At 43.7% G+C, this 22,288-nt stretch overlaps 1 protein-coding gene across 2 annotated transcripts in view; it reads right to left on the bottom strand.

Moving 5' to 3' along the window:
• Positions 1–282: 282 nt before the first annotated feature.
• Melk (maternal embryonic leucine zipper kinase) overlaps positions 283–22,288 on the bottom strand; it is a 63,767-nt gene continuing 41,761 nt past the window's right edge. The window contains exons 13-18 of one of the 2 annotated variants that reach the window (NM_010790.2): positions 19,935–20,045; positions 17,603–17,834; positions 15,018–15,114; positions 13,848–14,016; positions 3,983–4,086; positions 283–1,248 (exon numbers count right to left, since the gene is read on the bottom strand). In NM_010790.2, coding sequence (NP_034920.2) covers positions 1,071–1,248; positions 3,983–4,086; positions 13,848–14,016; positions 15,018–15,114; positions 17,603–17,834; positions 19,935–20,045 — 891 coding nt within the window. In that variant the 3' untranslated portion in view covers positions 283–1,070. The remainder of the gene's footprint in view (positions 1,249–3,982; positions 4,087–13,847; positions 14,017–15,017; positions 15,115–17,602; positions 17,835–19,934; positions 20,046–22,288) is intronic. The other variant, XM_006537640.3, reaches the window with a different exon arrangement.

The following is a 22,288-nucleotide window of genomic DNA, read 5'->3' as shown; positions in this document are numbered from 1 at the left end:
ATGTTCTGTTAAGAACAGCATACGCCCCACCTCTGTCCAGTGTCTCCCTGTGGATCTGTCAAGAATAAATGCTATTTTCCCCAAGACATCATTCCTACCTTCAGATCATGTGTGAATACGAAAACATCTGGCCCTCATGGCAGACTCTGAACTCCCTGGTTTGCTAGACAGTACCAGCTTCAGCCCCAGAAGCAAACACGTGTAAGCACTCAGTAAATGTTTAGTGAATAAATGAATGACAAACACCCCCTTGCTACTGACCAGAAACAGTGCTATTTTTTTCTCCAACTAGTTTAATTGGTAAAATCCATACAAATGTAACTTGAGTTCTGGCCTTTAGAGACCAATAAAATGAAATAAAAATACAAATCTGGGGCCATCGTTGAGACTTAGAGATTACCATAAAGTAACATTTCATGGGGCCTGCAGTTCGGATACTTATCATTGTTGACTGGACATACTTACTGAAGTCAATACGCTTTTATTCCACATATTAAATGTGTTGTTTAACTCTGGTAACCACAGCTGTGACTTAGTTAACGATCTCAATAAATCCTACTTAAATCAGAGACAGGAAAAAATTATGCAAATGAATTCTTATCTGTTTTTCTGCCCAAGGCATATTTGATAACAGATAAAACACACTCCAAATAGTCTCTACTTAACAGTCAGGAAGCCATTCGAGGTTTTATTTGGATCAAAATCAGATACAAAAAAGAGCTTGATATATTCACAAATGGTTTTAGTTCAGAAAGAAACTGTACATCAAAATGAGTCACAGTGAAGAGCTGGCATCCCCTGATGGAAGTGAATATAAAAACAGTTACTAACATACCAAGCCCATGATTAAAACAGAGAGTAATTGATAATGACAGAACAGTTGCCTTGGATTCAGCCACAAAGTAAAAATTTTTGTTTAAAAAGCAAAAATACATTGGTCTTGAAGATGGCTATTTAAATGAGCTTGTAGTTCCATAGATCCAATGGCCCCCAAATGGAACCAATCTCACAGTCTTCCTGTGTGCAACATCACACCCACATTCATCCGGGCAGACGGACACTGTCATCGGTCACATCTTGCAGCCAGACAAGATATCTTCCACTAATCTCTTGTAAACCCAGGCATCACCCTTCAGCCGCTGTCTCCGGATGCCTACCACGTCAGGTCTCTGCAGCTGGCACACTTCCAGTTCAAACTGCATTGTCACTTTGCCAAAATCAGACTGCGTTTGACACTTTAGAGTGTAACTGTAAGACACAAGACACCAGCAGTTAGGGAGCCATAAGTGTTCTGGATGATGCAAGGGGGTTCCTGACCCCCAGGAGCTGGTGGGGAAGTGAGGCATTCTTTTGCTCTAGCAATCCACTCCCCATAGTTTCCCACTGGCCTGGCTGTGCTACAGTGCTGAGTGGTGACCCTAAGAGTGCGGTGATCACAGTGCTCGGCTCTCAGACCACAGGAAAGCCTTCCTCCTCTCCCAGCTGCACACGACACGCATGCCCGGGCAGCCTGGTATTTTATGTGTAGTCCAGGAACACGAGGCCATTTCCACAACATTCCCAACAAAAGAAAACAAGGGAACTTTAGAATATTCTTCTCTCTAAGACGTGTAACTTTCACTTACGTACAGCTGAAGCAATTAACTCTCTAGGAAGACTTGCCTTCAGATTTTTCTAATACATGTGTAGAAGTTATGCTTACTATAACACTTTACAGTAGAAAGGAAAGCAAAAAAAGACCAGGAGATGGTCCTGCTGGAAGCATAGGGCATGCATATCAAAGCTGCCAGGTTCCCTTCCCTAGCGACACAAAACAGGACCTTGACTATGAAAGTGGCATGAATTGAATTCATATAAATAAAATTATTATTTACTTTATATTTTAAATGAGTTATGTCTTACTGATCTTCAATACATAACAGCCACAAGAAACACTAGAGTTTATTTTAGATTTAAGTTCTCTTAACTATTTACGCGTATGATTAGGCATCATTTCTCAGAAGTATGGACATTTCTGGTTTGTTTTTTGGCATAGGGTCTTGTAGCCATGGACTCCTAGAACTTGTAAGACAGAGACAGTTCAAGGTCTTCCCCTGCTCCACACTGCTACTTAGGACCCTTGAGGTCAGCGGAGCTACCTGAGATTGTCTCAAAAACAAACAAACAGAAAACCACCAAACAACAAGAAATAGTATCTTATCTAGCCCAGACTAGCCTGGAAGTTACTATATAGTTTAGTCCAGCCTTAAACTCACAATAACTTATGTGCTACTAAGCACAACTGCAACTGATTTTATCACTTATTATCAAGTTTCACAAAACATTACTCTTTGTCTTCCTTAGTTATAGTGACTGGGTGGGAGAAGGGACATAAAGCCTTAGAAATAAACAACCAGCCTGAGAAATGTCATAAGGAACACCCTATGGCGAAGGGTCTTCACAGGCAAATGAAAGCAGTGTAGTTCTGTGGGAAGTGATCCATCCTTACCAAAGAGAATGAGCTACCACATCACACAGGAAAGCTTTGCCACAAGGTAAACACAAACAGAAAGGAACAGAACAGAGTCAAGACCCTTTGGTGGCTCAGGACATCAGGAGGTCAAAACACTGGGTGGATGTCAGCTAGTGATCTGCTGCCGAATCACAAGCCAAAGGAGCAATCATCCCCCCGCCTCGGAGAGTCAGCCAGAGCTTCTGGGACCAAGGAAACAGCACCACACGTAAAAAGCACTAAGAGTGAGTCAGAGAAACATGTTCTAATGAAGCTGAAAAGAGAAAAGCAAGAGTTCACATAGGTAACACACCTGCAGCGCCTGAGTAATGATCCCTTCACAAAGGACTGCCTAAAGTCTTACTCTAACGGCCACAGCGACCCAGAGCCGGGAGGTAGAGGTAAGAATCGAAAGGTTAAGGCCATCCTGGATTAGTTAACTGAGTTCCAGGTCAACCCAAGATAACCTAGAACTCAGGGTACTGAGGCAGAAGGATCAAAAGTTGAGGCCAGCCTGGACTACAGTACAAGGTCCTGTCTCAAAAGGCTAAACAAACAAAGAAATTGAACTCCATCTAAATGATCCTATCTGCATGCTGTCAGTATGTACACAGCTGCTGTAATAAAGGCATTTAGAAGCTGCTATGATAGCATACTTGTAATCCCAGTGCTTGCGAGGTGGAGGCGGTCCAGATCGGGAGTTCCATGCTGGCCTGGGCTACGCAGTAAGACTGTGTTTCAGATAAATGAGTAGGGCTGAAAAGACGGCTCAATGGCTAGGAGAAAAGATTGCTCGTAACCCAGGTTCAATTCTCAGCAACAACAGGGCAGCTCACAGTGATCTGTGACTCTAGCTCTTAGGGATCTGATGCCCCTCTCCTGGCCTCTGTAGGCACCAGGCACACATATGTGATAGACATATGTACATGCAGGCAAAACAGCCATGCACGTAAAATAAAAACTAAAATTAAAATAATTAAGTCATTTTAAAGACATAAATTATTGAAATTCTTAGAAACAATTTGCATGTTCCGAGGAGACCTAGCTCCTCAGACCACGAGGCACACACGGAGCCTCTCAGCAGGGACACTCAGTCAAAATAACTTCCTTAATTTACCAAAACTCCATGAGGTAGTCACAAAGATATGAGCTACAAATTTTCACTTGTCCAAAGTGTCTTACTGGTTAATAATTCAACTGATAAGTAGTAAAAATAAAGCAGAAAATTATAGGATGTACAGGAGAATTGTCTTACAACAAATGCAAGTCCCGGTTTCCCAATTCTGAGATGGAAGTCTAACCTTGAAAGTGGTGACCATGAGTGTTCTCAGCTCATAAGATAATCAGCATGAGCAATGGCACTGGCACAGCCCCCTCTGGAGAGCGGTGGTTGCAGGGCATTCTCAGCGGGGCAGGAGGGAGAGACAACCACAGTGCGCTAACAGGAAGGGGAAGAGTGACAGCATCGGCGGCAGTCGGCGAGCTTCTTACCCTTTCTGTACGAAGTCCACGTTCTTCTTTGGAAGAATAGCCATGATTTCGCTCAGGAGCTGGTCGGGGTTCACCAGGCGAGTTGTAGTCACATTGTAGTGCAGCTTAGAGAGAGAAAGGTTGAGGACTTGAACTCCACAGCGACACAAAAACCCAAGACAGCACCTTTTCAAATAAGAACACTTGAAGAAAACACAGGAGGGCCAGCCAGCCAGCCGCATTAGCACAGCAGGGGGGAAGCCAGGGAGACTGGCTTCATCAGAAACAACCCCATTCAAATAAAAAGTGCGTGTGTGTAGACATGACATATGTGTGAGCATGAGTGAATCGCACTGTATATGACGTTGTTCCCCCTTTGCCGTCCCGTGAGCTCCGGGGACTGAACACTGAACTCAGCTCGCTGAGCTTCCACAGTAGCGTCTTTACCCACTGAGCCTCTCACCAGCCTCATGTCAACTGTACATGTTCATCTTCCTGTCTTACCAATCTTTTACATTTTCCAACTTACATTTTCATTGTGTGTGTGTGTGTATACGTGTCTTTAGAAACAAGGATAAAAAAGGAGGGTGTGAAATCTCCTTCCAGGGCTAAGGAAGGCTGCTGAGGTCAGACATGTCAGAGGTGTTCCTGCATGGAGGACAGGAGAGGCCACCGTGTGAAGCTATAAGGGTAAATGAAGCCTTGCAGACCCCAAGATACTGAAGATGCCACCAGAGTTGTGGGACACCAAGGAGAGCTGCAAACAGGGTGTGGAACCAGCCCAAGAGAGAAGAGTGCTGCAGTCACCAGAGCTAAAGGGAGTCAGAGACCTGAAGAACTTTGACACCAGGTACAGAGATGCAGAATTTGGCAATTGCCTGCTGGTTTCTTAGCTCTGACCCAGACTTTACTTGCTACGTTCCCTTCCCACGCTATTGGAATGGTAATGTACATTTGTATTATTGTATGTTCAAAGTGTGTGACCCGCGTTCTGGGAGGTTCACAGTTGAAGAGATTAGTGTAAATATCAGAAGAGACTTTAAACTTTGGACTTTAAGTAATGTTAAGACTATGAAAGACTTTGGGATTTTCAAAGTTGGACTGAATTTGTGTTTTCATTATGATATAGCTACAAGCCTGATGAGGACCAACAGAATGTCACTGCTGGTCTGAATAAGAATAGCCCCATGAGCTCATGTATTTGAATGATTAGTCACCAGAAAGTGGGACTATTTCAAAAGATTAGGAGGATTAGGAGGTGTGGCTTTGCTGGGGAAAGTGTGTCACTGGGGGTGGGCTTTGGGGTTTCAGAAGCACATGCACGTTCCAGAGGCTCTCTTCCTGCTGACTGCAGATCACAACTACCTCTCCAACACCACGCCTACCATGCCTGCCGCCATGCTTCCCACCATGATGATAATGGGCTAAACCTCTGTTAGCAAGACTCAACTAAATGCTTTCTTTTATAAGAGTTGCCTTCGTCATAGTATCTCATCACGACATAAAACAGTGATGAGACACTTCTTTTTTTTTTTTTTTTTTTTTGGTTATTCGAGACAGGGTTTCTCTGTATAGCCCTGGCTGTCCTGGAACTCACTTTGTAGACCAGAAATCTGCCTGCCTCTGCCTCTGCCTCCTGAGTGCTGGGATTAAAGGCGTGCGCCACCACGCCCGGTACTTCTAATAGGTTGTTTTCTCCTTCCCCACCAAGTATCTTGTCTACATCAACAGCTTAACTATTTTAAAGTGTAACAGAGTTACTAAATAAGAAGCGAGCCTCTTAGCCAGGCTTTGGGCCTTCCAGCCTGCCTCACTGTCTTCCCCAAACATACTACAATGCAAAGTTCAAATTAGGACAGCAAAGATGGCTCCATGAGTAAGAGTTTACTCCCAAGCAGGACGACCAGAGTTTGCTATTCAGAAACCACACAGTAGAAGGAGAAGCCAGATTCCTGCAAGCTGTCCTCTGACCTCCATAAGCAGAACTATTTTTAAACAACTGTTTTTTAAAAATTCAAATTTACTTTTCTTGAATGTAAATATTTCATGAGAACCTATAACGGTATCGGTAATGTGCCAGCCACGCTCAGGTCTCCAGCCTGAAGGCAGCTCTTCCTTCCCCATATATATCCCATGTTCCCCACCTCTATGTTGTCCTGTGATCAATTTGTGTGATTAAGGTATTTGAATTCTAGTTATATGTTCTTTGAAGAGGGCAACTATACCTAAATTACCTCTGCACTCTTTAAGAAAATATTTTTTAGGTTTTTACTTTATGCTATGTGTATGACTGTTTTGTTTGCACATCTGTGCAGGATATGTGTGCCTCGCGTCTGCAGAGGCTACAGAGGGCACCAGATCTTCTGAAACTAGAATTGTGGGTGGTTATGAGCCCCCATGTAGGTGCTGGGAACTGAACTCAGGTCCTCTGCAAGACAACAAATGTTCTTAACCACTGAGCCATCTCTCCAGGCCACCTCTGCATTCTTAAAATCTACCATATAAGAATATGCAAGTATTAACTATCAAAAAGGGCATAAATGAACTAATAAGTAATCTTTTAAAAGAACAGTAACGGACTCAAGCCCCGGGCTTCCTTGCCAGCAGAGTCTTGCCCAACACCCGCAAGGGCCCACACGGGACTCCCCACGGGACCCTAAGACCTCCGGTGAGTGGAACACAGCGCCTGCCCCAATCCAATCGCGCGGAACTTGAGACTGCGGTACATAGGGAAGCAGGCTACCCGGGCCTGATCTGGGGCACAAGTCCCTTCCGCTCGACTCGAGCCCTGGGCTTCCTTGCCAGCAGAGTCTTGCCCAACACCCGCAAGGGCCCACACGGGACTCCCCACGGGACCCTAAGACCTCCGGTGAGTGGAACACAGCGCCTGCCCCAATCCAATCGCGCGGAACTTGAGACTGCGGTACATAGGGAAGCAGGCTACCCGGGCCTGATCTGGGGCACAAGTCCCTTCCGCTCGACTCGAGCCCCGGGCTTCCTTGCCAGCAGAGTCTTGCCCAACACCCGCAAGGGCCCACACGGGACTCCCCACGGGACCCTAAGACCTCCGGTGAGTGGAACACAGCGCCTGCCCCAATCCAATCGCGCGGAACTTGAGACTGCAGTACATAGGGAAGCAGGCTACCCGGGCTTGATCTGGGGCACAAACCCCTTCCACTCCACTCGAGCCCTGGGCTACCTTGCCAGCTGAGTCGCCTGACACCCGCAAGGGCCCACACAAGATTCCACACGTGATCCTAAGACATCTAGTGAGTGGAACACAACTTCTGCCAGGAGTCTGGTTCGAACACCAGATATCTGGGTACCTGCCTTGCAAGAAGAGAGCTTGCCTGCAGAGAATACTCTGCCCACTGAAACTAAGGAGAGTGCTACCCTCCAGGTCTGCTCATAGAGGCTAACAGAGTCACCTGAAGAACAAGCTCTTAACAGTGACAACTAAAACAGCTAGCTTCAGAGATTACCAGATGGCGAAAGGCAAACGTAAGAATCCTACTAACAGAAATCAAGACCACTCACCATCATCAGAACGCAGCACTCCCACCCCACCTAGTCCTGGGCACCCCAACACAACCGAAAATCTAGACCCAGATTTAAAAACATTTCTCATGATGATGATGGAGGACATCAAGAAGGACTTTCATAAGTCACTTAAAGAATTACAGGAGAGCACTGCTAAAGAGTTACAGGCCCTTAAAGAAAAGCAGGAAAACACAGCCAAACAGGTAGAAATCATTAAAGAAAAACAGAAAAACACATCCAAACAGGTGATGGAAATGAACAAAACCATACTAGAACTAAAAGGGGAAGTAGACACAATAAAGAAAACCCAAAGCGAGGCAACGCTGGAGATAGAAACCCTAGGAAAGAGATCTGGAACCATAGATGCGAGCATCAGCAACAGAATACAAGAAATGGAAGAGAGAATCTCAGGTGCAGAAGATTCCATAGAGAACATCGACACAACAGTCAAAGAAAATACAAAATGCAAAAGGATCCTAACTCAAAACATCCAGGTAATCCAGGACACAATGAGAAGACCAAACCTACGGATAATAGGAATTGATGAGAATGAAGATTTTCAACTTAAAGGGCCAGCTAATATCTTCAACAAAATAATAGAAGAAAACTTCCCAAACATAAAAAAAGAGATGCCCATGATCATACAAGAAGCCTACAGAACTCCAAATAGACTGGACCAGAAAAGAAATTCCTCCCGACACATAATAATCAGAACAACAAATGCACTAAATAAAGATAGAATATTAAAAGCAGTAAGGGAGAAAGGTCAAGTAACATATAAAGGAAGGCCTATCAGAATTACACCAGACTTTTCACCAGAGACTATGAAAGCCAGAAGAGCCTGGACAGATGTTATACAGACACTAAGAGAACACAAATGCCAGCCCAGGCTACTATACCCGGCCAAACTCTCAATTACCATAGATGGAGAAACCAAAGTTTCCACGACAAAACCAAATTCACACAATATCTTTCCACGAATCCAGCCCTTCAAAGGATAATAACAGAAAAGAAGCAATACAAGGACGGAAATCACGCCCTAGAACAACTAAGAAAGTAATCATTCAACAAACCAAAAAGAAGACAGCCACAAGAACAGAATGCCAACTCTAACAACAAAAATAAAAGGAAGCAACAATTACTTTTCCTTAATATCTCTTAATATCAATGGACTCAATTCCCCAATAAAAAGACATAGACTAACAGACTGGCTACACAAACAGGACCCAACATTCTGCTGCTTACAGGAAACCCATCTCAGGGAAAAAGACAGACACTACCTCAGAGTGAAAGGCTGGAAAACAATTTTCCAAGCAAATGGACTGAAGAAACAAGCTGGAGTAGCCATTTTAATATCGGATAAAATCGACTTCCAACCCAAAGTTATCAAAAAAGACAAGGAGGGACACTTCATACTCATCAAAGGTAAAATCCTCCAAGAGGAACTCTCAATTCTGAATATCTACGCACCAAATGCAAGGGCAGCCACATTCATTAGAGACACTTTAGTAAAGCTCAAAGCATACATTGCACCTCACACAATAATAGTGGGAGACTTCAACACACCACTTTCTTCAAAGGACAGATCGTGGAAACAGAAACTAAACAGGGACACAGTGAAACTAACAGAAGTTATGAAACAAATGGACCTGACAGATATCTACAGAACATTTTATCCTAAAACAAAAGGATATACCTTCTTCTCAGCACCTCACGGGACCTTCTCCAAAATTGACCATATAACTGGTCACAAAACAGGCCTCAATAGATACAAAAATATTGAAATTGTCCCATGTATCCTATCAGACCACCATGGCCTAAGACTGATCTTCAATAACAACATAAATAATGGAAAGCCAACATTCACGTGGAAACTGAATAACACTCTTCTCAATGATACCTTGGTCAAGGAAGGAATAAAGAAAGAAATTAAAGACTTTTTAGAGTTTAATGAAAATGAAGCCACAACGTACCCAAACCTATGGGACACAATGAAAGCATTTCTAAGAGGGAAACTCATAGCTCTGAGTGCCTCCAAGAAGAAACGGGAGACAGCACATACTAGCAGCTTGACAACACATCTAAAAGCCCTAGAAAAAAAGGAAGCAAATTCACCCAAGAGGAGTAGACGGCAGGAAATAATCAAACTCAGGGGTGAAATCAACCAAGTAGAAACAAGAAGAACTATTCAAAGAATTAACCAAACGAGGAGTTGGTTCTTTGAGAAAATCAACAAGATAGATAAACCCTTAGCTAGACTCACTAAAGGACACAGGGACAAAATCCTAATTAACAAAATCAGAAATGAAAAGGGAGACATAACAACAGATCCTGAAGAAATCCAAAACACCATCAGATCCTTCTACAAAAGGCTATACTCAACAAAACTGGAAAACCTGGATGAAATGGACAAATTTCTGGACAGATACCAGGTACCAAAGTTGAATCAGGATCAAGTTGACCATCTAAACAGTCCCATATCACCTAAAGAAATAGAAGCAGTTATTAATAGTCTCCCAACCAAAAAAAGCCCAGGACCAGATGGGTTTAGTGCAGAGTTCTATCAGACCTTCAAAGAAGATCTAATTCCAATTCTGCACAAACTATTTCACAAAATAGAAGTAGAAGGTACTCTACCCAACTCATTTTATGAAGCCACTATTACTCTGATACCTAAACCACAGAAAGATCCAACAAAGATAGAGAACTTCAGACCAATTTCTCTTATGAATATCGATGCAAAAATCCTCAATAAAATTCTCGCTAACCGAATCCAAGAACACATTAAAGCAATCATCCATCCTGACCAAGTAGGTTTTATTCCAGGAATGCAGGGATGGTTTAATATACGAAAATCCATCAATGTAATCCATTATATAAACAAACTCAAAGACAAAAACCACATGATCATCTCGTTAGATGCAGAAAAAGCATTTGACAAGATCCAACACCCATTCATGATAAAAGTTTTGGAAAGATCAGGAATTCAAGGCCCATACCTAAACATGATAAAAGCAATCTACAGCAAACCAGTAGCCAACATCAAAGTAAATGGAGAGAAGCTGGAAGCAATCCCACTAAAATCAGGGACTAGACAAGGCTGCCCACTTTCTCCCTACCTTTTCAACATAGTACTTGAAGTATTAGCCAGAGCAATTCGACAACAAAAGGAGATCAAGGGGATACAAATTGGAAAAGAGGAAGTCAAAATATCACTTTTTGCAGATGATATGATAGTATATATAAGTGACCCTAAAAATTCTACCAGAGAACTCCTAAACCTGATAAACAGCTTCGGTGAAGTAGCTGGATATAAAATAAACTCAAACAAGTCAATGGCCTTTCTCTATACAAAGAATAAACAGGCTGAGAAAGAAATTAGGGAAACAACACCCTTCTCAATAGTCACAAATAATATAAAATATCTTGGCGTGACTCTAACTAAGGAAGTGAAAGATCTGTATGATAAAAACTTCAAATCTCTGAAGAAAGAAATTAAGGAAGATCTCAGAAGATGGAAAGATCTCCCATGCTCATGGATTGGCAGGATCAACATTGTAAAAATGGCTATCTTGCCAAAAGCAATCTACAGATTCAATGCAATCCCCATCAAAATTCCAACTCAATTCTTCAACGAATTGGAAGGAGTAATTTGCAAATTTGTCTGGAATAACAAAAAACCTAGGATAGCAAAAAGTCTTCTCAAGGATAAAAGAACTTCTGGCGGAATCACCATGCCAGACCTAAAGCTTTACTACAGAGCAATTGTGATAAAAACTGCATGGTACTGGTATAGAGACAGACAAGTAGACCAATGGAATAGAATTGAAGACCCAGAAATGAACCCACACACCTATGGTTACTTGATCTTCGACAAGGGAGCTAAAACCATCCAGTGGAAGAAAGACAGCATTTTCAACAATTGGTGCTGGCACAACTGGTTGTTATCGTGTAGAAGAATGCGAATCGATCCATACTTATCTCCTTGTACTAAGGTCAAATCTAAGTGGATCAAGGAACTTCACATAAAACCAGAGACACTGAAACTTATAGAGGAGAAAGTGGGGAAAAGCCTTGAAGATATGGGCACAGGGGAAAAATTCCTGAACAGAACAGCAATGGCTTGTGCTGTAAGATCGAGAATTGACAAATGGGACCTAATGAAACTCCAAAGTTTCTGCAAGGCAAAAGACACCGTCAATAAGACAAAAAGACCACCAACAGATTGGGAAAGGATCTTTACCTATCCTAAATCAGATAGGGGACTAATATCCAACATATATAAAGAACTCAAGAAGGTGGACTTCAGAAAATCAAATAACCCCATTAAAAAATGGGGCTCAGAACTGAACAAAGAATTCTCACCTGAGGAATACCGAATGGCAGAGAAGCACTTGAAAAAATGTTCAACATCCTTAATCATCAGGGAAATGCAAATCAAAACAACCCTGAGATTCCACCTCACACCAGTCAGAATGGCTAAGATCAAAAATTCAGGTGACAGCAGATGCTGGCGTGGATGTGGAGAAAGAGGAACACTCCTCCATTGTTGGTGGGAGTGCAGGCTTGTACAACCACTCTGGAAATCAGTCTGGCGGTTCCTCAGAAAACTGGACATAGTACTACCGGAGGATCCAGCAATACCTCTCCTGGGCATATATCCAGAAGATGCCCCAACAGGTAAGAAGGACACATGCTCCACTATGTTCATAGCAGCCTTATTTATAATAGCCAGAAGCTGGAAAGAACCTAGATGCCCCTCAACAGAGGAATGGATACAGAAAATGTGGTACATCTACACAATGGAGTACTACTCAGCTATTAAAAAGAATGAATTTATGAAGTTCCTAGCCAAATGGATGGACCTGGAGGGCATCATCCTGAGTGAGGTAACACATTCACAAAGAAACTCACACAATATGTATTCACTGATAAGTGGATATTAGCCCCAAACCTAGGATACCCAAGATATAAGATATAATTTGTTAAACACATGAAACTCAAGAAGAATGAAGACTGAAGTGTGGACACTATGCCCCTCCTTAGATTTGGGAACAAGACACCCATGGAAGGAGTTACAGAGCCAAAGTTTGGAGCTGAGATGAAAGGATGGACCATGTAGAGACTGCCATATCCAGGGATCCACCCCATAATCAGCATCCAAACGCTGACACCATTGCATACACTAGCAAGATTTTATTGAAAGGACCCAGATGTAGCTGTCTCTTGTGAGACTATGCCGGGGCCTAGCAAACACAGAAGTGGATGCTCACAGTCAGCTAATGGATGGATCATAGGGCTCCCAATGGAGGAGCTAGAGAAAGTAGCCAAGGAGCTAAAGGGATCTGCAACCCTATAGGTGGAACAACATTATGAACTAACCAGTACCCCGGAGCTCTTGACTCTAGCTGCATATATATCAAAAGATGGCCTAGTCGGCCATCACTGGAAAGAGAGGCCCATTGGACTTGCAAACTTTATATGCCCCAGTACAGGGGAACACCAGGGCCAAAAAGGGGGAGTGGGTGGGCAGGGGAGTGGGGGTGGGTGGATATGGGGGACTTTTGGTATAGCATTGGAAATGTAAATGAGTTAAATACCTAATAAAAAATGGAAAAAAAAAAAGATAAAAAAAAAAAAAAAAAGAACAGTAACGTTACTTGATATAGTTGTTTTTAAAAAGCAAAAACATCTACTGGCAAGACAGCTAAGTAGGTCAAAGCATTTGACATGTGTAGGAGGAACCAGTCAGCCTATCCCATAGTGGCCCATAGTGGCCCATAGTGGCCCACGCACGCACAACAGCTACCTCTACATCTGGCAACCGTGAAATCTGCCTGACTCCTGGAAACAGAGCCCATGACTGGAACAACTAATCAGATGGTGCCAGCTACAGGGAACGAGATGTCATGGACCAATAGGACACAGGTGAAAGGTATAAAGGCACTCTCCATCCTGCAATAAACGAGTCTGCTCCTGCCTCTGACCTGACTTCTGGAGTCTGTCATTGACTCTGCACCTTCTTACCCCCACCAAGGACGATCTCAAGGGGCTGAGGGCCTCAGATCCGCAAACCTGACACCCTGTGTTAGCCCCTGGATCAACAGTAACATGTACACACATGTACACACATGCATGTGTGCACACACAGGAACATGGGAGGTGGGATGGAAACACCCCAGACAGACAAGCACGACACATGGCAGCACATGCCTGTGACCCCAGCATTTGGCAGGCTGAGGGAAGAAGACTGCCTGGGTTAGCCAACCAAACAGAGAAGGGCGGTGCTAGATACACTTATTAAGAGTCAGCTTCTGAAATCTGTAACAGACTCTGGCCCACCTACCTTTCGCTTTCTTGGTCCATCTCTGGCAGAGCCCTTCTTCTTGTTCCTTGTGAGCGCAGTGAGAACCTTATCCAGTCCTCTCTCAAGGCTCCCAAACACATTGGTTCCTTTCTTTTTCGGGGTATCCTCCATGTGTGCCTGGTTGAGATCCACGTCCATTGAACGGCACCTTAAAAACCAACAGAGCACTAATGGCACTGCCCTGCTGCCCTCACAGTTCCCGTGCCTGCTCCTCCATACACCAAGGGCCATAGACAGGTGAGCCAGCCAGGTCACCTCAATCCCCCTGGGGAGGGGACACTAAAGCCATCTCCAACAGACAGGGCCTCCGCCTGCTGCATCAGTCTCCCTTTCCTTTCATTTTGTTTCTATTTTTGGGAGATGTCAGGGATTGAACCTAGGTCTTCATTTATACTGGGAAAGCATTCTACCAATGCTTCTTTTTACTTTTTATTTTTGTGGTAGGATCTTCATTAAGTTACACGGGCTGACCTTGAACTTGTGGTCCTACCTCAGCCTCCCAAGTAGGTGAGATCCAGGCCTATGCTATGCCACAAGGCTCAGCCCTTTCACTTTTTTGTTTAAATCAAACATAGAGACATCAGAATACCACATATCCTCCTAGGGCCAACAACTGCTAATATTTGGTCAGTGGCTTTCTCTGTGTATATAGACAATACACAGATTAAGTACATTTACATACTTGCTTAGCTGCCAGAAGGTATCATAATTCTTCTATTCTGAAACACTTCTTTCTGTGTACACATCCAACAAGTAAGAATATCTTCTTATCCAACCACAGTATCAACAACATAAAAACTGATAATACCTGCAGCAGCATCCAATAACCAGTTTATAGTCTATTTTCACCTCTACTATTTCACTATTGCACCTCTACTCCACTGGCAGAGAAATGGACCTAAGTGGCCTTGGAGAAGGAAGTGATAGCCAGAGGCAGGGTCCCTGCCTTCCTGGCTCGCTGTGCTGGAAGTCATTAGTTTCTGACTCCATGCTGTTCCAGTAGCCATGCTCAGCCCCAGGCCGTCCTCACACAGAGATGCCCGCTTCCAGCAGCATCTGTCTTGGCTCCCTCTGCTGATTTTTCTCCCAGATGAGAAGAGTAATCCCATGGCCTACACTAAAGAATGGAGTCGGAAGAGCAGCACTTACCTCCTCTCGGGGCTAATGACACCTGTCGTTAGTGTGTCTGCTCCTGCGGAATTCCCTGGTGTTCTAACCGGGGCTTCTCTCAGGCACTGGGCTCTAGCTATTAGAAAAATAAACACAAACCACATGTAGCTGACAAGGCTCCAGCATGGTCCGCAACAGACGTGCATCAACAGGTCCGGTTACTACTGACTAACGTCTTTTCTGGTCTGAGTTTTATACTGCTGGCAGGGTGGCTGAGTGCTCTACAGCTCCATCAGCTGTACTGAGTGGAAGAGCACTTGCTTAGCATGCCCAGCGTCCTGTGTTCAATCCCCAGCAAAACACACGTTTTATTCCCTTTAATAGTAATATTGATAACATTTTTTAAGTGGGGGTTTTGTTTTGTTTTTAACTAATTAATTCTATTCTCCCTAGTTTCACAGGAACAAAAAAAAAAGCTAACTAAAAGTGCCTGTTAAAAACGTCTTTATCTTTGTATTCTAACAGAACATGTTACCATACATAGTTGTCCTATGACAACTACTACAGCCTGGACACAGGAGTCACATGCAGGAATTAATATTCACATCAAAAAAAAGTAAGATGCACTCATGGGAACTACAAATTGCATCTTCAGCCACTTGCTCTCTGTGGAAGCTCTTGTGTTTAAAGAAAAATAGCTACTAATATCAAGCTTTTCACTAACACAATGTTGCAAGGATAAGCTGTGTAAACTACACTTCAAACTGTCCACATTCCAAAACCTTTACAATCACTTTAAAAGTATCAATAATAATAATTTTTTAAAAAAGTATATAAAAAACCCTATCTGGCCAAGAGGTTTTCTGTTGTTGTTTTGTCTGTTCTTTTTAATTCCTGAATGAGGTTTGGGAAATGGCTGGATTGGTGTGGTGGTTTGAATATGTTTGGTCCAGGGAGTGGTACTATTAGGAGGTGTGACCTTGTTGGAGTGGGTGTTGCCTTGCTTGAGAAAGTGAGTCACTGTGGGAGTGGGCTCTGAGACCCTCATCCTAACTGCGTGGAAGCCAGTCTTCTCCTGTTTTCCTTTGGAACAAGATCTAGAACTCTCAGCTTCTCCTGTGCCATCCTACCTGCACACTGCCATGCTTCCCTCCATGGTGACAATGGACTGACCCTTGGAGCCTGTACGGCAGCCCAATTAAATGTTTGCCTTTATTAGAGTTACCTCGGTCACGGTGACTCTTCACAGCAAGGAAACCCTAACTAAGACAGTTGCCGGCTATGAAAAACTGAAAACTTGAGCTTAGGTCCTCAGCACCCCAGTGAAAAGAAAAAAAGCCTGGTGTGGTTTCGAATGAACTTGTAATTCCATCACTAGAGAGGCAGAGGCGGAGATAGGTGGGCTCCTGATGTGTGATGTTTGACCAGCTTAGCCAAATAAACTTCAGAGCCCACTAAAACTTTCTGTCTCAGTAAAGTAGGTGGCTCCTGAAGAATACAGTCAAGGATGACTCCTGGCCTACATAGTCGTTCTCATCCCCTCTCCTCTCCCCATCTCTATCCCCACCTCTCTCCACCAGGCAAAAAGGTACACATCTACAACCCTAGCACTTGGGAGGTGGAAGTAAGAAAATCGAGAGTTCAGAGTCATTCTCACACAATACCAGCAAGTCTACGGCTGGCCTAAGCTACATGAGAGAGTCTGAAAAAGCAAAAAGCTGGGCAGTGGTGTCACGCGCCTTCAGTCCCAGCACTCCGCTGCAAACATGGATTACTTGTCGTGGAGAGACCCGGTCCCAGCAAACTGGCCTCACACTGACACAGCAGAATGTGTCCAGATGAGACAGCAACCATAACACTAAGTGTCCTGGAGAAACGGTTTAAAAACTGGTAGACATTACACCAAAGAGGACACGAAGAGAAAGACATGTCACCTGAAGGCTGGGAAGGAGTCACAGACTCCCCTGCCTTCTGGACTCCAGGATACTGAGGGGCAGGGCAGACCCGATAGATGACCAGGATGGAGAACCAGAGAGTAAGAAGAGCTCAGCAGAAACCCCAGCCTGAGTGAGTCCCAGTGCGGGTGAAGTAGGCTGAGCCTGGACGCAAGACCTCGGCAAAGCCCCCCACTCCTCTAAGTCTCCATTCCTACATGGAAACATGGCACACTCTAAGTTGCTATCCTACTGCAACGACTCAGTCACACAAATGTGACAGAGGGGCTGGAGAGATGGCGCAGCAGCTAAGAGTGCTGGCTGTGCTTCCAGAGAGGGCCAGAGTCTGGTTCCCAGCACCCACATTGGTGGCTGACACCTACCTGTAACTCCGTCTCCAGGGGCGCCTTCCTCTCTCTGCAAGACTCCTTTGGGACACACACACACACACACACACACACACACACACCTAAAATAAATCTTTAGATGTGGAAAAGAAAGAAAGAGCACCACTGTGAATTACAAGTTTAGTATTATCTCCATTTCCACTAATTCAAGAATCTGAGATAAAGGCAGCTGACCCACCCCTGAAGCCAACAAGGCTACATATTTCCAAAAGCCAGCGTATTATTTATAACAGTAAGAATTACACTTGAACCTTTAAATCTCTGCTTATTTCCTAGCAAATACCTTTTGCAGGTGTTGGGAAACGGGTTGGTGAGGCGGGTATTTCTCTCTTATACTGGTTCTTACTAACTGGAATCTTCGGCTCAGAAAATACAAACTGCTCTTCATTCTTCACAGAAGACTTGGGAGTGCACACATTTTCTTTGTCCATTAATTTATTTGCCACTGCTCTGCGTACCCCTGGCGCTGGTGATTTAGATGCTGCGTGATTTGATTCTGCCAAGTGTTTGGTAACCTAGAGGAAAAAAGGTCCAAGATAAAGGAGAAAAGCCTATTTCTTTACAATATACCTTAATAATCAGCAAATTACTTGTACTGTTCTTATTAAAATTCAAGGCCACCAAGAGGACATTGCTGGCACACCAGGATGCCTGACAGTGTCTTCAGTTCTCCTCGGCACAGGTAGATCATCTGTCTTTTCTACGAGCAGGGATTTCCCCATTTCAGAATGGGTGTTTAAACACACTCAGGATCCCAGACAATGCTGGGAATGACCACACACAGCCTATGTCATGTTTCTTAATACCTACATTGTCATGGTTTAACTCTAATATGTACCAAAAATAAACATTTTCTCAGTGATTGGGACCAAAAAAAAAAAAAATAAAGGTATTAGAATACTCTTTGCAGATGGTGGTGGCACACACCTTTAACCCAGCACTCAGGAGACAGAGGTAGGTGGATTGCTGAGTTCTAGGCCAGCCTGGTCTACAGAGTGAGTTCCAGGACAGCCAGGGCTACACAGAGAAACCCTGTCTTAAAAAACAAACAAACAAACAAAAATTCTAACAGGAGCTGGGGGGATGGCTCAGTTAGAAAAATAGCTTTTGTACATGCATGAGGGCCTGTACTCTGGCCCCTAACACCCATGTAAAAGCTGGTGTGGGTGTGATGGTCGTCTATAACCCTGGGGAAGGCACTAACACAGGCAGATCCCTAAAGCACCGTAGCCAGCCACTCTAGCTAACTGCTGAGCTCTGGGTTCAACGAGAGATCCTTGTCTCAGGAAATGAGATGGAGAATAATAGAGAAGTACACCCAATGTAGACCTGTGTGTGTGTGTGTGTCTGTCTGTCTGTCTGTCTCCGTGTCTCTCTCTGTCACACACACACACACGCATGCCTGTGTGTGTTCCTACTAAATAAAAATAAAGACTCAAAATCAGACCAGAAAAATATCAGCTATCAAAATTATCAAATGAAGAGTATATATGTTAGTGTTTGAGATCAGACTATAAGAACAAGACAACAGAATATCCTGCCAAATTTTTCTCAACTCAAGAGTTCAGTTCAACTCAAGATAAACAAGTTGGGATTAACAAATAAGATGCTAGGTTCTAGAGAACTGAAGTATAAGGGCAACACCGTAGAATCAACAGAGATAAAATTACATGAACTACCCAGAAATTCTAAATTGAAAAGTATAGTGATATTTTAAAAAGTACTTGTGCACAGTGGTATAGAAGAGGCATGAGGGAGCTGTCTGAGAACTATACTGTATGTTCCAGGGGAACCGGCACTACACTACAGTGATGGCGAGGCCCTGCCGTGGGGAGGGCAGACACACATGGGGGTGTGCTGCATGTGCACAGCGCACACACGCGCACACACACACACACACACACACACACGCGCGCGCGCACACACACACACACACACACACACACACACACTAGGGGGGAGGGGGTGACTGACTTATTAGAATAATTCACAGCATTGTCAGGAACCACTAGAAAGGGAATCAGCACACTGGAAACAGGTGGGTCAAAATTACTCCGAGGAACAGAAAGAAAACAGAATAAAGACAAAACTTATAATGAGAAAAAACCTCACATTCAAAAAAAAAAAACTGGTGGAAACTCTGAGCCACACACCTGAGAAGTCCAACAACAAACGTGAAGTCGGCTTCAGACAAGAACGCTAGAGGAGGAGACATCGCTGCCGCTGCCCTGAGTTAAGAGGAAAGGCGTTCACAGAAGGACACAAGAGACCCTTGAGAGGGCAACAGAATTACTGTGTCACAATTTCTGGTGGCTCTATACTGTTAAACACAGAGCTAAACACTCTAAGGGCGAATTTCAACTATTTAACTACAGGCAAATTCCAGTTCATCAAAGAGGGCAGAGGCAGTGAAGTGCTCCAGAATGGAATCTTGGTTTTCTTAACTTGGAAATCACTGACTTCCCCCTCATTAATATTCCAATAATCTCTCATTAATGTCTTCAGTGGCTTAGAGAGTAAATAAATTTACAAGCACAGACCTGATTTCCTGTTGGGCTAGATGTGTTTATAATTAAGACATGCATTCTGCTTTAAGTAGTAATAAAACTACCCACCTGTGGCGTCTTGGGAGCTAATAATTTATCTTCACACAATTCATAGTCTATCAATCCAGCCACACAGTTATCATCACTTGTGCTCATATCTTCCAGGCTCAGATTCTTTGACTATTAATTCAAAAAGGCAAAAGAAGTTAGCAATAACAACATGGGGATTCCAATTTTACAGCAGCATATCCCAAGCACAGGGAGAAAGTCTGGAAGCAGACACAGAGACAAGCTAGAGGTTATATGGAATGCGACTGACTTAGCTTGTCACTATTACACAGCAATATTAGACACCTCGTTTGCAAATTCACAAGTATAATCTCACCAAAGCAGAAGCTGGAAAGGACATAACCTCTGACACTGAGGAGCACCTACCAGGAGCCAGCATGTAGCTCAGTAGGTAAAAGCGCTTGCCCTGCAGTCCTGGTGACCTGAGTTTGATCTCCAGAACTCATGGAGGTGGAAGGAAAGAACTCACTCCACCAAGCTGTCCTCTGACCTCCAAACCCTGCCATGGCATGGATATATACCCCCACTCATACATTATGCAATCTCAATCAAAACTTTATTTGTTTAATTTTTATTTTATGTTTAAGAGTATTTTGTCTGCATACAGGTCTATGTGCCCCATGCATAAATGGTGCCTATAGAGGCTAAGAGGGTGTTAATTAAAAAAGAAAACATTAAAAGCACACAGTACAAGTAAATTTTAAAAGCTCATCATTTTGGCCAGGAGTAAGTTAGCTTTATGAAAGATTACCCATAAATAGGACACTTGGGCTCTATGGTAATACTTTGCCCATAAACAGGCCCCGTGGGCCTTCTGCTAACACTCCCAACAGAACACCTTACTTTCCTTCATCCTTCCCCTGTACAAACTAAAAGTATGTTAGACAGCCTAAAGGCTGAGGCTGTGGAGTACCACTCAATTCCTAACACCTACATCCACCCCTTTACCCAGACTTACAGCTAATTGAGTTCAAGGCCAAATCTCCTCAGATCTATATTCCTCAAACAGGGAACCTTCCTACCCTCTCACGTACCCTGAGAGTTCTCCGGGGCTGCCGAGTACTATCAGTGAGAACTCACTGCATACGTAGACTGCCAGGCTGAGAAGAACACTGATGCTAAGTCTAGGGCAGGTCGGCAGAAGTTCAGTGTTGTGCAAAGGATGGCGGTGATGACTCTACAGCAGGCAAAACTGCCACACAGCGTCCCTGACTGAATGAGTCTTCTTGTTGGTTGTTTGTTTTTGTATTTTGAGACAGGGTTTCTCTGTGTAGCCCTGGATGTCCTGGAGCTCACTCTGTAGATAAGACTGGCTTCAAACTCCTCTGTCTCTCAAGTGCTGGGATTAAAGGTGTGTGCCGACACACCTGACTTGACTAAACAATTCTATACAGGAATTCTCTTTCTAATTTGACAACTCCCTCTTTTCCATTTTTCTAAACTCAGACTCAACTGCTGATCCAGTTTGAATCTCCCAATGGTGGTCACTCCTATTTCCCAAAGTCCTCACCTCGACCACTGAGGTACAGAGTCCTTGTGTGTCTGTGTTTTCCCTCAGCGCGACTATTCCAAGAGCAAGTACCAACTCAGATAAACCTGCTCTCCAAGGCCACGGTGCCTGGCAACACTACTGCTCACAACTGTGTGGTCTTCAGTGATTCCTGACTCAGACTTTAATAATTATCTCTATGAAAGCACCATCAATTGATTGGTAAGTCAGAATTACTAATTCTCTTAAAAACAAAACCACAGGAAAAGAGGCCATCCTATCAGAATGCAAAGAAACTATACTGCCTGCTCAAGTTCACTAATTAGCACAAACAGCAAAAAGGAACTCAAAATTTGATTTCTGCTTATTTTCTGGTCACTAAAATGTCTATTTGCTATAAAAATTGGTTCAGTAACATGACTGCCCAAATAATACAATGGTTAGGTAAATGTTTACTAAGTAGTGAATGGAAGTCAGGTGTATCTTCTCAGATCTTCCCACATGGATTCTTTATGTATCAAAGAAGCCACTCACTGAGACCATGTAAAGGCAAAAGCAAGAAAACCCAAGGCTCAGGCCAGCGCACCAGGGACCTGAACTGAATGTATCTGGCTGAAGTCACTATTCGATGGAGAGGTAAATCATTCCTTCCTGCAGGTACCCAGAAACAAAGCTCATATTCTTATGTCCTCCTGGACCCAAATGAATCTAGAGTTAAAAGGATTTGACCCTTTAAAGCATCCAGAAAGGTGATGGGCTGATTCACTCCACATACAGGAAGAGCACGGGGCACTCAGCAGCCTAACAGAACTCTCCAAGCCTTCACAGCCTACAGCCTGGAGGTGAGAGTACCTCACTCCACAGA

Source organism: Mus musculus, chromosome 4 (assembly GCF_000001635.26).
Source record: "Mus musculus strain C57BL/6J chromosome 4, GRCm38.p6 C57BL/6J".
NCBI classification, from domain to species: domain Eukaryota; kingdom Metazoa; phylum Chordata; class Mammalia; order Rodentia; family Muridae; genus Mus; species Mus musculus.
This window is presented reverse-complemented; position numbering and strand designations above follow the sequence as displayed.